At 48.9% G+C, this 12094-nt stretch overlaps 1 protein-coding gene across 1 annotated transcript; it reads left to right on the top strand.

Annotated features, from left to right (window-relative positions):
• The first annotated feature begins 3176 nt into the window (after positions 1-3176).
• On the top strand, positions 3177-7183 carry Sowaha (sosondowah ankyrin repeat domain family member A). The gene has a single exon (XM_057775056.1). The coding sequence runs from the start codon at positions 3720-3722 to the stop codon at positions 5376-5378; it is 1659 nt and encodes a 552-aa protein (XP_057631039.1). The 5' UTR covers positions 3177-3719; the 3' UTR covers positions 5379-7183.
• The last annotated feature ends 4911 nt before the right edge of the window (positions 7184-12094 follow it).

Raw genomic sequence — 12094 nt, 5'->3', positions numbered from 1 at the left:
GGTCACAGGAATATAGTAAGACAGGATGTCTCTACTGTAAGCAAAACCTGGCTGATGAGAGTCCCAGAAAATGTCCTGGAGAGGAACTAGGCCTTATTGGTTCATTATTATTACTTATTGTTATTGTTTTTTGCTTTTGTCTTTTGAGGCAGGTTTCTCTGTGTATCCCTGGCTCTCCTGGAACTTGCTCTGTGGACCAGGCTGGCCTCGAACTCAGAGATCTGCCTGCCTCTGCCTCCTGAGGGCTAAAATTAAAGGTGAGTTTGCCACCAAACCTGTTTTTTCAATATTATTGTAAAGCAAAATATCTATATATGAAAGTTTTCATATCAAATATTATTTGTGCCGGAATTACTGACTCTCAGCCTGTGAGAGGCCTTAGCCAGACTCCAGGGTGAGAGGTTTCTTTCCCTTCCTCTGTCCTCATAATTTTCCATCTTTTTATCCTGCCCCAGTATCATAACATGGTTTTTAAAAAAACTAAAAACAACAACAAAAAACATAGAGACCCAGCTATCAAGATGGCCTAGTAAGTGAAAATGCTTGCCACCAAGCCTGCAGACCCAACGTCAGCCACTGGAACCCACATGGTGGCAGGAGAAAACTGACCTCCACACACGTGCAGAGGCATGAAGGTGCCTGCGCTGCACACATGTACAAAGAAAACAGAAAACAAATGTATATGCTGAAACACACGCTCTTCTTCCAAGCATGTTGGTGGCACTCTGTTTTTTTGTTTTGTTCTTTTCTTTTTTGGTTTTTTGAAACAGGGTTTCTCTGTGTATCTCTAGCTGTCCTGGAACTCAGTCTGTAGACCAGGATGGCCTTGAACTCACAGAGATCCACCTGCCTCTGCATCCCTGAGTGCTGAGGTTAAAGGCCTGCACCCCCTTCCCCACCCCCTATCCCCACCCCCCACCTGTCATCACTCTCATGTTGATTGCTTGACAACACAAAAGACAGTGGTCCTAAACGTTTGTCTACTTGGTAGAATAAGGAGCTACTGGGGCTGGAGAGATAGCCCAGTAGTTAAGAACATTTGCTGCTCTTCCTGAGTTAGGTTCCCAGCACCCACATGACAAAGCTCATAACCTTCCATAAGTCCAGCTCTTGGGAACCTGATGCCTCTGTTGGCACCAGGCACACATGTAGTGCACAGACATACATGCAGGCAAAACACTCATATGCATAAAATTAGACTGAAAATTTTAAAGTTAAAAAACAAGACAAAAGCAATCAAGCAAACAAACAAACAAAAAACAACGGGATGGAGAGATGACTCAGCACTTAAGGGCACTGCTTGCTCTTCCAGAGGACCCAGGTTCAATTCTCAGCATCCACATGGCAGCCCGCAACTGTCTGTAACTCCAGGGGATCTGGCACCCTTACACACAGACATACATGCAGGCAAACACCAATGCACATTAAAAAAAAAAAAGCCAGCCAGACATGTTGGTGCACACCTCTAATTCCAGCATTCTGGAGACAGAACCAGACAGATATCTCTGTTCAAGGCCACCCTGGTCTACAATCGAGTTCCAGGTCTGACAGTACAGAGAAAACCTGTCTCAAAAGTGAATGAGTGAATGAATGAATAATAAATAAATGAAAATACTACTCAAACTCCTAGCATGGTTGGCCAGGCCTGATGGCGCACACCTTTAATTCCCAGCACTCAGGTGTTGGCAGAGGCAGGTGGAGCTCTGTAAGTTTGTGCTATTCTGGTCTATATATTAAGTTTCAGTCAGGGTTACATAGTGAGACTTAGTCTCCCCCCCAACAAAAAAAAAAACAAAACCAACAAGGAACCCCCATCTTGATGGTACTCACCTGTGATCCCAGCACTTAGAAGAGGAGGATTGTTGAGTTCCAGGACATGCTGGGAATATTTTATTCTAGTTGGATCAACACACACACACACACAGCTGCAGGTAGCCTGTACTCTCAGCATTTAAGTGAAGGAGGATGACCAGGATTTAAGGACCGCCTCTGCAGGAGTTTGAGGCCTTCATGGGTCAGATGAGAGACGTTCTCAGAAAACAACACGCCAAGGTGTATGAGCTGAGTTCAGTCCTCTCAGAATCCACACAGCAAAAGGTGAAAACTCCCGGATGAAGTCTCTAACATCCAACATTGCACCACCGCAGGCCTGTGCCCACCAGGTCTGCACACATAAATAAAAGTTGAAGACAAAACAACAAAAGTGAAACCAGCATCCCCACCCCCGGCCTCCTGGCTTCCCCAGCAGCAAAAGCTTTTCTCAGCTGCCTAGCAACTCCCTTGCCTGAAGCTCTTCCTTCAGTTTGCCCCGACTGCCTGGCTCAAACTCCCAATCCGTCCCCACGGAGTCTGACCACCCTCGATTTCCTATAGCGTGTGTGGTATATGCTATAATTCACATAGTACACCGTGCAGCTTACTCACTTCTGCTTCCTTCCGATAAATGAACTCTGCTAGGCCAAAGCTTTTATCTCTGCGAACACGCATCAAAGCCTGAAGAGGTCCCAGCACAATCTATGTCCTCAATAAATACTTATGAAATAACCGAAGTTTTAAAAACAGCTTGGCCTGGAGGTGTGGTGGTGTAGTCAGGCATTTGGGAGGCCTTGGGTTCCATGTTTAATGCCCCAATATAGTTCCTACTTTGCCTTTTATTTTCAAGTATAACAGACATACCCATACATAGTAGAAGAACATATTTCAAAATGTTAGTGGTCATTTCTGGTGGTATTTTTTTCCTTCTTCTTTGTGTTTTCCTGTGGGTTTGTTCCTGAAATCCTATGTTAAAATGGGCTGTTTTAGGGGAAGCACACAGGTGCACACCTATAATCCAGTACTCAGAATACTGAGGCAGTGGCATCACAAGTTCCAAACCAACTTCCATATGTGAGGTACATATAGAGACAAAAGAAAGAGGGTGTGTTTGAAATAGTTCAGTGAGGAAAAGTGCGTGCTGCCGTGCCAGACGACCTGAATTTGCTCCCAGAGCTCATATGATGGAAAGCAAGAACCGCGCACACATTCAATGAATAATAAAGAAAATGCAAATGTCAAAGCTCCACATTTAAAACAGTATTATTTTATCATAAGAAAACTGCTTTCTAAACCACTCGTGAGCCTCTAGGGCCGTGCATTCAATGTCACACACAGCGAATGCTTTTGCTGTGAACTTCATGAATCCGTTTTCCTGTAGGAGATGCATCAGAAATTGGAGAGGTATTGAGGCAATATATATATTGCAAGGACCTACTATGTAAAATACTGCCTTTATTTTGTGGTAAATACTGTTGAAAAGAATAAATATCCTTGCCTCGCTCATTCAGGGCAATATCCCCAGGGAACACACCCACCTAGCAACCAGGAGCGGAGCGGAAGAGCAGCGCTGCGCCTTTAATTCCGCGACTGGGGTGGGGTAGCCCGGAGAGGTTCCGCTCCCCCACTCCCTCTGTACCTCCAGTGGCAGCTGTCACCTGTAAGCCGAGCACCACTCAGGGGCATGGAGCCCAGCACCCATTGGATAGGACCTCTCGGCAGCAACCGATCCCCCAGGCTGGGGGCCGGGCCAGGCGCAGGCGGAGGGCAGGAGCCCCAAGCGCCCTTCGCCCGGAGACGTCCCAGTGCGGCGGGGAGGGCGTGACTGCAGTCCAGCTTCGGGGATCAGAGCTCCAGGTGAGCCTGGCGAAGCGACTGGGGCGACCCCGGAGCCGCAGGGACCGAGCATGGCGCTGGCAGCCGCAGCCGCTGCCGCCGCTGCCGCCGCAGGGGTGAGCCAGGCGGCGGTGCTGGGCTTCCTTTTGGAGCACGGCGGGCAGGTGCGCAACTCCGAGCTACTGAGTCGCTTCAAGCCGCTGCTGGACGCTGGGGACCCGCGCGGCCGCGCAGCCCGCAGGGACCGTTTCAAGAAGTTCGTCAACAACGTGGCGGTGGTGAAGGAGCTGGATGGGGTCAAGTTCGTGGTGCTGAGAAAGAAGCCGCGACCGCCGGAGAGACCAGAGCCCCCGCACCCCTCCAGCCCTGGGGTGCCAGCCACGCAGGCCGAGAGCACTGCCGTCCCAGCGGAGGACACCTGCGTCCCCGGAGCTTCCCCTTCCCCACAGCCGTCCGAGGAACCGCAGGAGGACTTGTCCGCACCATCGGATCCACAGCCTGCCTCAGGGCCCCCACCCTCAGGGGTCACCCAGCTTGGGGTTCCATCAAGCTCAGCGCCACAGGCTGGGGTACCCGAGGATCAGGAGCTGCCCTGGCCCTCGGAAGGAGCCTCAGAGGTAGCCGCACCGGCCAGTGTGCCGTCGGGGGCAGCCTCGCCGAGCACAGAGTCGCCAGACCCGAAGCCTGCACCTCCCACGGCTCAAATGCCACCGCAGAAGCCCTGCATGCTGCCGGTGCGCTGCGTGGTCCCCGGCCCCGCGGCGCTGCGGATCCGCGCGGAGGAGCAAGGCCTGCGCAGGCAGCGTTCGGAGGAACCGAGCCCGCGGGCCTCCCCGATGCTGCTGCGGCGGCTCTCGGTAGAGGAGTCGGGTCTGGGCCTCCACCTGGGACCCGGCCGTTCCCCCCATCTCAGGCGCCTGTCGCGCGCGGGCCCGCGCCTGCTGAGCCCGGATACAGAGGAGGTGCCTGCCGCGCCGCCGCCACCGCCCGCGGTGCCCCTGGAGCCCACGGAGCACGAGTGGCTGGTGCGCACGGCCAGCGGCCATTGGAGCCACCAACTGCACGGGCTGCTCTTGCGGGACCGCGGCCTGGCTGCCAAGCGTGACTTCATGTCAGGCTTCACCGCCCTACACTGGGCAGCCAAGAGCGGCGATCGGGAGATGGCTCTACAGCTGGTGGAGGTGGCCCGGCGTGGGGGCGCGCCCGTGGACGTGAACGCGCGTTCGCACGGTGGCTACACGCCGCTGCACCTGGCGGCCCTGCACGGCCACGAGGATGCAGCCGTGCTGTTAGTAGTGCGCCTGGGCGCCCAAGTGCACGTCCGCGACCACAGCGGCCGTCGTGCCTACCAGTACCTGCGGCCTGGCTCCTCCTACGCGCTGCGTCGTTTACTTGGTGACCCTGGCCTGCAAGCTACGACGGAGTCTGATGGGGCCAGTGGTGGCAGTGGGAGCCTTGTGTCGAGGCACCCCGTGCAGGTGGCTGCCACCATCCTCAGCTCCACCACTAGCGCGTTTCTGGGCGTCCTGGCTGACGACTTGATGCTCCAGGACCTGGCTCGTGGCTTGAAGAAGTCAAGCTCCTTCAGCAAGTTCTTGGGTGCCTCCCCCATGGCTCCCCGCAAAAAGACCAAGATCCGTGGTGGCCTGCCATCCTTCACCGAAATCTCTCGTCGACCCACCCCGGGGCCTTTAGTTGGTTTAATGCCCAGTCTTCCCCCTCCAACCTGAATGTCCATGAAGCCACCAATGCCCTGGTTGACCAACCAGGGCCTGTGCCATACCATCTAAGCCTGTCCAAGACAGGACCAACACCTGCAGCCTGTTCCACTTCCCACCTTGTCCATTGCAGCCTATTCTACCCAGATGGGCCTCCACCTTCTGTCTGAACTTTGATGTGCTTGTAGAGATGGGATTCTTGTTCCCTAAGAGAGGTCCCTGTGAAGAAACTTCACAGGTCTGAACTTGGGAGGAGACTTGAAGTTTAGAGTCAAAGGTTAAGGGGCAGCAGCTGGTCTGGCCCCTCCCTGGAGGTGTTAACCAGAGGCCTCTGCATGGACAGATTCCCAAACCAGAAGTGGAGTCAGGCTCTCTAGATATTCAAAGATGGCAACTTTAAGATCTGTAGTGTCTTTGTAATTGGTTGCTTTTATTCTGTTTTTAAATTTAAAATGAGGTATGGGAACTTTGATAATACCTTTTGAAATTCTGGGGTTTTTTCCCACTTTTAGACAAAGTACGAGGACATTTTCAGTCTTTTGCTGACTATTTTGGAAATCTTTTAAAAAGAGATGATCGAGTCTAAGGGAAATTAGTCCTAGCCAACAACAGTAAATAAGTTTATCTACCTCACCGTAGGCAGCACAGATTCTGGAATCTTGAACATGGAATAACCGTTGTGACGCTAATGAATGTAACCAATTCCAATTGTACTGTGAATATCAAACATTGAGAAACAAGTGTGTGATTGGGTGTGGTGGCGCACGCCTTTCCTCCTACCAGATGGAGGCGGATCTCTGTGAGTTCTAAACCAGCCTGGTCTACAGAGCAAGATCCAGGACAGCCAGGGCTACACGGAGAGACTCTGTCTCAAAACAAACCAAACAAACAACCTCCAACCCCCCCAAAACAAGCAAAAACACACCAAAAGAAGTGCATCTTGGGAGTAAGTGTGATTTAACAAAGATAGGAAAGAGACATTTTGGTAAATAACTTTAAACTACTCAAATGTAAATTTATTTCACACTAACTGGTGGCTACTTTGATTTGGCATGAAATTTTAATTTTTTTAAAATTGTGATTTAATTGTGAATTTTGAATCTGTGGTTTTCTGTGCAATAGGTGAAAAATTATAATCAAAGGAAAAAATTATTACATGAGAAAAAACTGTTAAATAGTAATTGAAACGATTGTTATTTTATATGAAAGTTCTGAACAAATAAGTGTATGATATCCATTTAAAAACAAAAACACTTGAACTAGCCAATGCAGAACTTGGTGAGGTGACCTAGAATGAGCGGTGTAACTTCTGGACCTTTGTTCCTTCCTGTGAATGGAGCAGGCTTGTGGCTATGCCCAAGATTTCCGGTTGGGCATGGTAGAGTCATAATATATATAGTGATAGATATATATATTATGATATATTAATAGTACCCTTCCCTCCCCCTTTAAAGAAAAAATGTGAAATCTATTTACTCAATCAACTTTTTGTATCCTATCTTGATGTTACTGTCTTTGGAAACTATGTTTGCATGTAATTGGTCATGCTGAGTGGTTCTTGTGGCACAGGGGTGTGACTTCACCCCCAATATACGTCAGTGAGACCTTTGAAATCATTAAAGATAGTCCAGCAGTCATTCATGGAATGATTTAAAGCCACGAAATAAATAGTTCCTGTTTCTATTTCTGCTTGTGTGAGATACACTTCTCTTAACTATAATTGTTTTTCCTTTTTAAAAGAAATGTTATTATTGGGGCTGGAGAAATGGCTCAGCGATTAGAAGCATATAATGCTCTTGCGATGGACCCCAGTTTGGTTCCCAGCACCCACGTAAGGCATCTCACAACCTCCTGCACCTCTGGACTGCATACCTCTACATAGACATACCCACACACACAAATAAAAACAAATCTTTAAAATATTATGGTCTTACTGTGTGTGTGAGAGGGAGGGAATGTGGGTCCTCATGTGCCACAGAGGTCAGAAGACAACTAGGGGTGGGTTCTCTCCTCCCCCTGTGAGCTCCAGGAAGTAGGTTGTCAGGCTGCTAGACCACCATGCCGCCCACACCCCACCCCACCCCACCCCACCATCCCACCCCACCCCACTCTACCCCAGCTACCTGGGGCTAAAGATTGAATCCAGGGTGTCTCCCTTACTAGGCAAACATTACCCACTAGCTACACCCTGCTCCTGTTTTATCTATGTAATGTCTCCCCTTTCCCCCAGATTTCCCCTGCCTCTTTCAAGCATTCTTGATCCAAAGAGTTCAGATTTCTCTGCAAAGGAAAGGACTCATGAACCACGGATAAATGCAGGCCCTGGGCCGATCCTTTCTTCTTCCTTCGCCTGGAACTCTAGCCTACATGAATTATTTTAAAATGCAAATTAAATCTTCTGCCTCTGCAGAGAAATTGTGGGAAGGCAATAATCACAGCAATTTGCGTAGCTGACGCTCCAGGAGACAGGATGAAACATTAGAGATGTTCTGCGGTGAAGGGAAAGCCTTGCTGAGATGAGATGACAAAGGTCCCAGGCATAGATATGATGTGTCTTGAGAGACAGGATCCCAGCTAACGAAGCAGTAAAAAAACCAGCAATTACTGAGAACTTACCTTCTGGGAGAGCTATTCCAGCCGCTAGAAGAATCTTCATATTTCCCCAGTATCCTGCAAACCTCTGAGTGAAAGAAATCATTTGCTAAGAGTTAAGAATTAATAAACCCACAGCCCGGGTGTTAGGAACCGTTGCTGTTTTCTTGCAAGCCAGGACTGTTCTGGAACTGTGAGGGAAGCCAGTGAGAACGACAGCGTGGGAAGTTTCCAAGAACTATATATTTAATTTTTAAAAGAAAAACATAGGTGGGGGACTGGAGAGGGAGCTGAGTTGGTTAAGTGCTTGCTACACAAACAGATGAACCCGAACCCACATTTAATTTTTTATTTTTTATTTTTTTTTTATTTTTTATTTTTTTTTTTGTTTTTTGAGACAGGGTTTCTCTGTGGTTTTGGAGCCTGTCCTGGAACTAGCTCTTGTAGACCAGGCTGGTCTCGAACTCACAGAGATCCGCCTGTCTCTGCCTCCCGAGTGCTGGGATTAAAGGCGTGCGCCACCACTGCCCGGCCTAATTTTTTATTTTTTATTTTATTTTATTTTATTTATTTATTTTGGTTTTTTCGAGACAGAGTTTCTCTGTAGCTTTGGAGCCTGCCCTGGAACTAGCTCTTGTAGACCAGGCTGGCCTTGAACCCACAGAGATTCATCTGCCTCTCCTCCCGAGTGCTGGGATTAAAGGTGTGTGCCACCACCGCCCAGTGCTAAGAACCCACATTTTTAAAAAAAACAAAAAACAAAACAAAACAAAACCTCCTGGTGGCCAGGTGTAGAGGGACCTGCTTTTAATCCTAGCACTTGAGAATCAAAGGCAGGTGGATCTCTGTGAGCTCAAGGCCAGCATGGTGTACAAAGGGAGTTCCAGACCATCCAGGGCTACAGAGAGGGACCGTGTTGCAAAAAAGGAAACAAACAAAAAGCTTGGTGTTGGGGCTGGAGAGGTGGCTCAGGGGCAAAGGGCACTGGCTGCTCTTTCAGAGGACTGGGCTTTGGTTCCCAGCACCTACATGGTGGCTCACAACCTCTGAACTTCAGTTCAAGAGATCAGACATACTGTCTGACTTCCATGGGCACCAGGCACTCAGGTGGCATACAAGCAAAACACTCATGCATAAAAATAAGTAAATCTGGGGGCTGGAGAGATGGCTCAGTGGTTAAGAGCACTGGCTGCTCTTCCAGAGGTCCTGAGTTCAATTCCCAGCACCCACATGGCAGCTCACAAACTGTCTGTAACTCCAGTTCCAAGGGATCTGACACCTTCACACCAATGCACATAAAATAAAGTTAAATAATTAAAAAAAAAAAAAAAAAAAAAAAAAAAAAAGTAAATCTGAATAGTTTTTAGAGGCCGGGTGCGGTGGCATGTCTTTGTAACCTCAGTGCTGGGGCACCAGAAATGCATGGGTGGTTCCCTGGAAGTCACTGGACAACCAGTCTAGCATCTGGAGAGTTCCAGGCTGCTGAGTGACCCTGTCTCAACATGAATGGTTCCCTGGAAGTCACTGGACAGCCAGTCTAGCATCTGGAGAGTTCCAGGCTGCTGAGTGACCCTGTCTCAACATGAAACAAACAAATGAACGGAAATCTACAGGGGAAAAAAAGAAAGACCAGAAGACCAAATCAAATGAAGAACCCAAGTGGATAGCATCTAAGGAAAAGCACCTGAGGTTGTCTTTTGGGAACCATACATGTGGGCATACATGTGCATACAGACACATGCATTTGCACCCACACAAATGCGTACACACACCACGAAATATATCCAGACACATGTAAATAAATAAATATACTAGAAAGATGAACTGCTAAGGCAACTTCGGTGGTAAAGGTTGCCAAAGGAGGAGAATTGAATCCTTTTCATGGAAGACAAGTTAATTGTTGTTAGACATGAGTCACAGCCCCGGCAAGCTTGCTAATACACTTTGTACTGCCTTTGACAGAGGTGGGGTTTATTCTTGAACAAGCTGCCTTGCCTGACTGATGAAGATTCAGGACACGGGTAATGCATCTGTAAGCCGTGTCTATTAAGTCTGTTCCAGGCCCAGTTTCAATATGTCACCGTTATTAACCAAGCCATGTGTATGGTATAGATTCTTAGTATCTGGATGTTTTCCTCACTCACCCCATTTGTCTGTGTGTTTGTTCATGCTCACGTGCATGCATGTTTGCATGTGTACAGGCACATACATGAGGTGTATGTGGCTGCATATGCATATGGAGGCCTGAGGTTGATAGCTAAAGTAATTTTCAATCACTCTCTCACCTTATGCAATGAGTCAGGGTCTCTCAATCAGCCCAGAATTCATGGATATGGATAATCTCCCTAGCCAGCTCGCTCTAGGGATCCTCTGTCTCTGCCTAGAGACTAGAGTTACAGCTGCACCACCATGCCCGACTGGCATTTGCATAGGTTCCAGGATCTGAACTCTGGTTTTCATGCTGGCTCACCAAGCTCTTAAGTCCTGAGCCATGTCCCCAGCCCGTCAGTGTCCAGGTTTTAAGTCAGGAAACCAAAGGCTGCAAATGTGGGAAGAAACTTGTCCAGGCTCACTTGCAGTAAGTGGCAGAGGGCATCTCGGTCTCATCAGGAGTGTTCCTAACCACTGTGCTAGTGCTAGCAACATGGAATACTTTAGGATCAGCTGAGAGGTGGGCCTCTGGGCGCGCCTGTGCGGGGATTACCTTGATTATATTAATTGATTTTAATAGTGGGTGGACCCACTTTCCTGGGCAGGGAATCCTGGGCTGTGTGAAACAAAAAGAAAGCGGAGCACCCCCATGCCTGCATTCATTTCTGTTTCCTGATTGTGGATATGGTGTGATGAGCTGCTCCAGCCTCTTGTGGCCTTGAATTCTCTGCCAAGATGGACCAGGCCTGGGACAGCCACTCTGATCAAAACCTCACTCCCTTAGGTTGCTTCTGTCAGGACACTTTATCATGTGGACAGAAAGGGAAACACTGACTCTGGGCTATTGTCCACACTCCATCTCCTCACTCTGGGGACAGAAGACTGGCAGTCCCCATCCTGCAGGCTGTGAGGAGGAGGAGCGGCACGGTGTGGATAATTTGAACTCTTGGAGATCCTCAGGGCAACCAGAGGCTCTGAGTCGCTTCCACGGGTTTGCTTTACATGATCATCATTCTTTTGCCATGTTCGTGTTTTCAAACCAATACACTCCATTCTATTAGAAAAAGTGATTTCCCACAGAAGGGAAACTATCTCGAGTTCTTTGTATGATAGCACTTTAATTAAAATAGAACGACAGGGCTGGAAGGTGGCTCAGCAATTAAGAGCACTGACTGCTTTTCCAGAGGACCTGGGTTCTAGGACCAGCGCTCACATGACTGTTCACAACCACCTGTGACCAAGTTCCAGGGCACCTGATGCCCTCTTCTGGACTCTGCAGACATCAGGAGAGATGGACATGCAGGCAAAACACCCATGCACATAAAATAGGTTTTGTTTTTGAGATGGGGTCTCGCTGTCAGGTCCAAACTCTGGCGATTAAACAAATCCAGTGTTCCTCAGAAATTTACCAAAGGAGCCAAACCCCTTCTCACCGGCAAAAAGGGGAAATGGCTATCTGTGGTGCCTACTCGCTCGCATACCAGCATACATGCTGGCCTCCAGGCTCCTGCAGGACCACAACACACATCAGAATCCACGCTGGCTTCCTGTCTTCCCCATCCCTTACCCTACCCTTCTCCAGCCCGTGGGCTTCCCTCTGCCCAGCTTCTTATCCTTCCTATACCCTTCCTACTTTCAGCTGTGCCCGCTCCTGGTCTCCTCGGCTGGCATTCTCTTTGCCTTCCTCTCTCACTCTCCCCCTCATGGCGGGTCCAGTATGCTGGCCATGGCAATCCACCACTTTCTCTGCCTGCTCTAGACTCTTCCAGATGCCTCTGGTTGTACTCTCCCTCATAGTGACAATAGGAACTTTCCACTTAGCCATACCTTGGAGTGGTCATGCAGTCAGTTTATACACTTGCTATGTACCGAAAAATATTTTTTATTCTAAGCCAGACATGATGGTGTCTGTCTTCAATTCCAGCACTCAAGAGACAGAGGCAGGAGGATCTTTGTGAGTCCCAGGCCAGCCTGGTCTACATTGC

This window comes from Chionomys nivalis, chromosome 7 (genome assembly GCF_950005125.1).
Source record: "Chionomys nivalis chromosome 7, mChiNiv1.1, whole genome shotgun sequence".
Taxonomy (NCBI): Eukaryota; Metazoa; Chordata; class Mammalia; order Rodentia; family Cricetidae; genus Chionomys; species Chionomys nivalis.
Note: the sequence above shows the minus strand (reverse complement) of the source record. Positions and strands in the feature narration are given on the sequence as shown.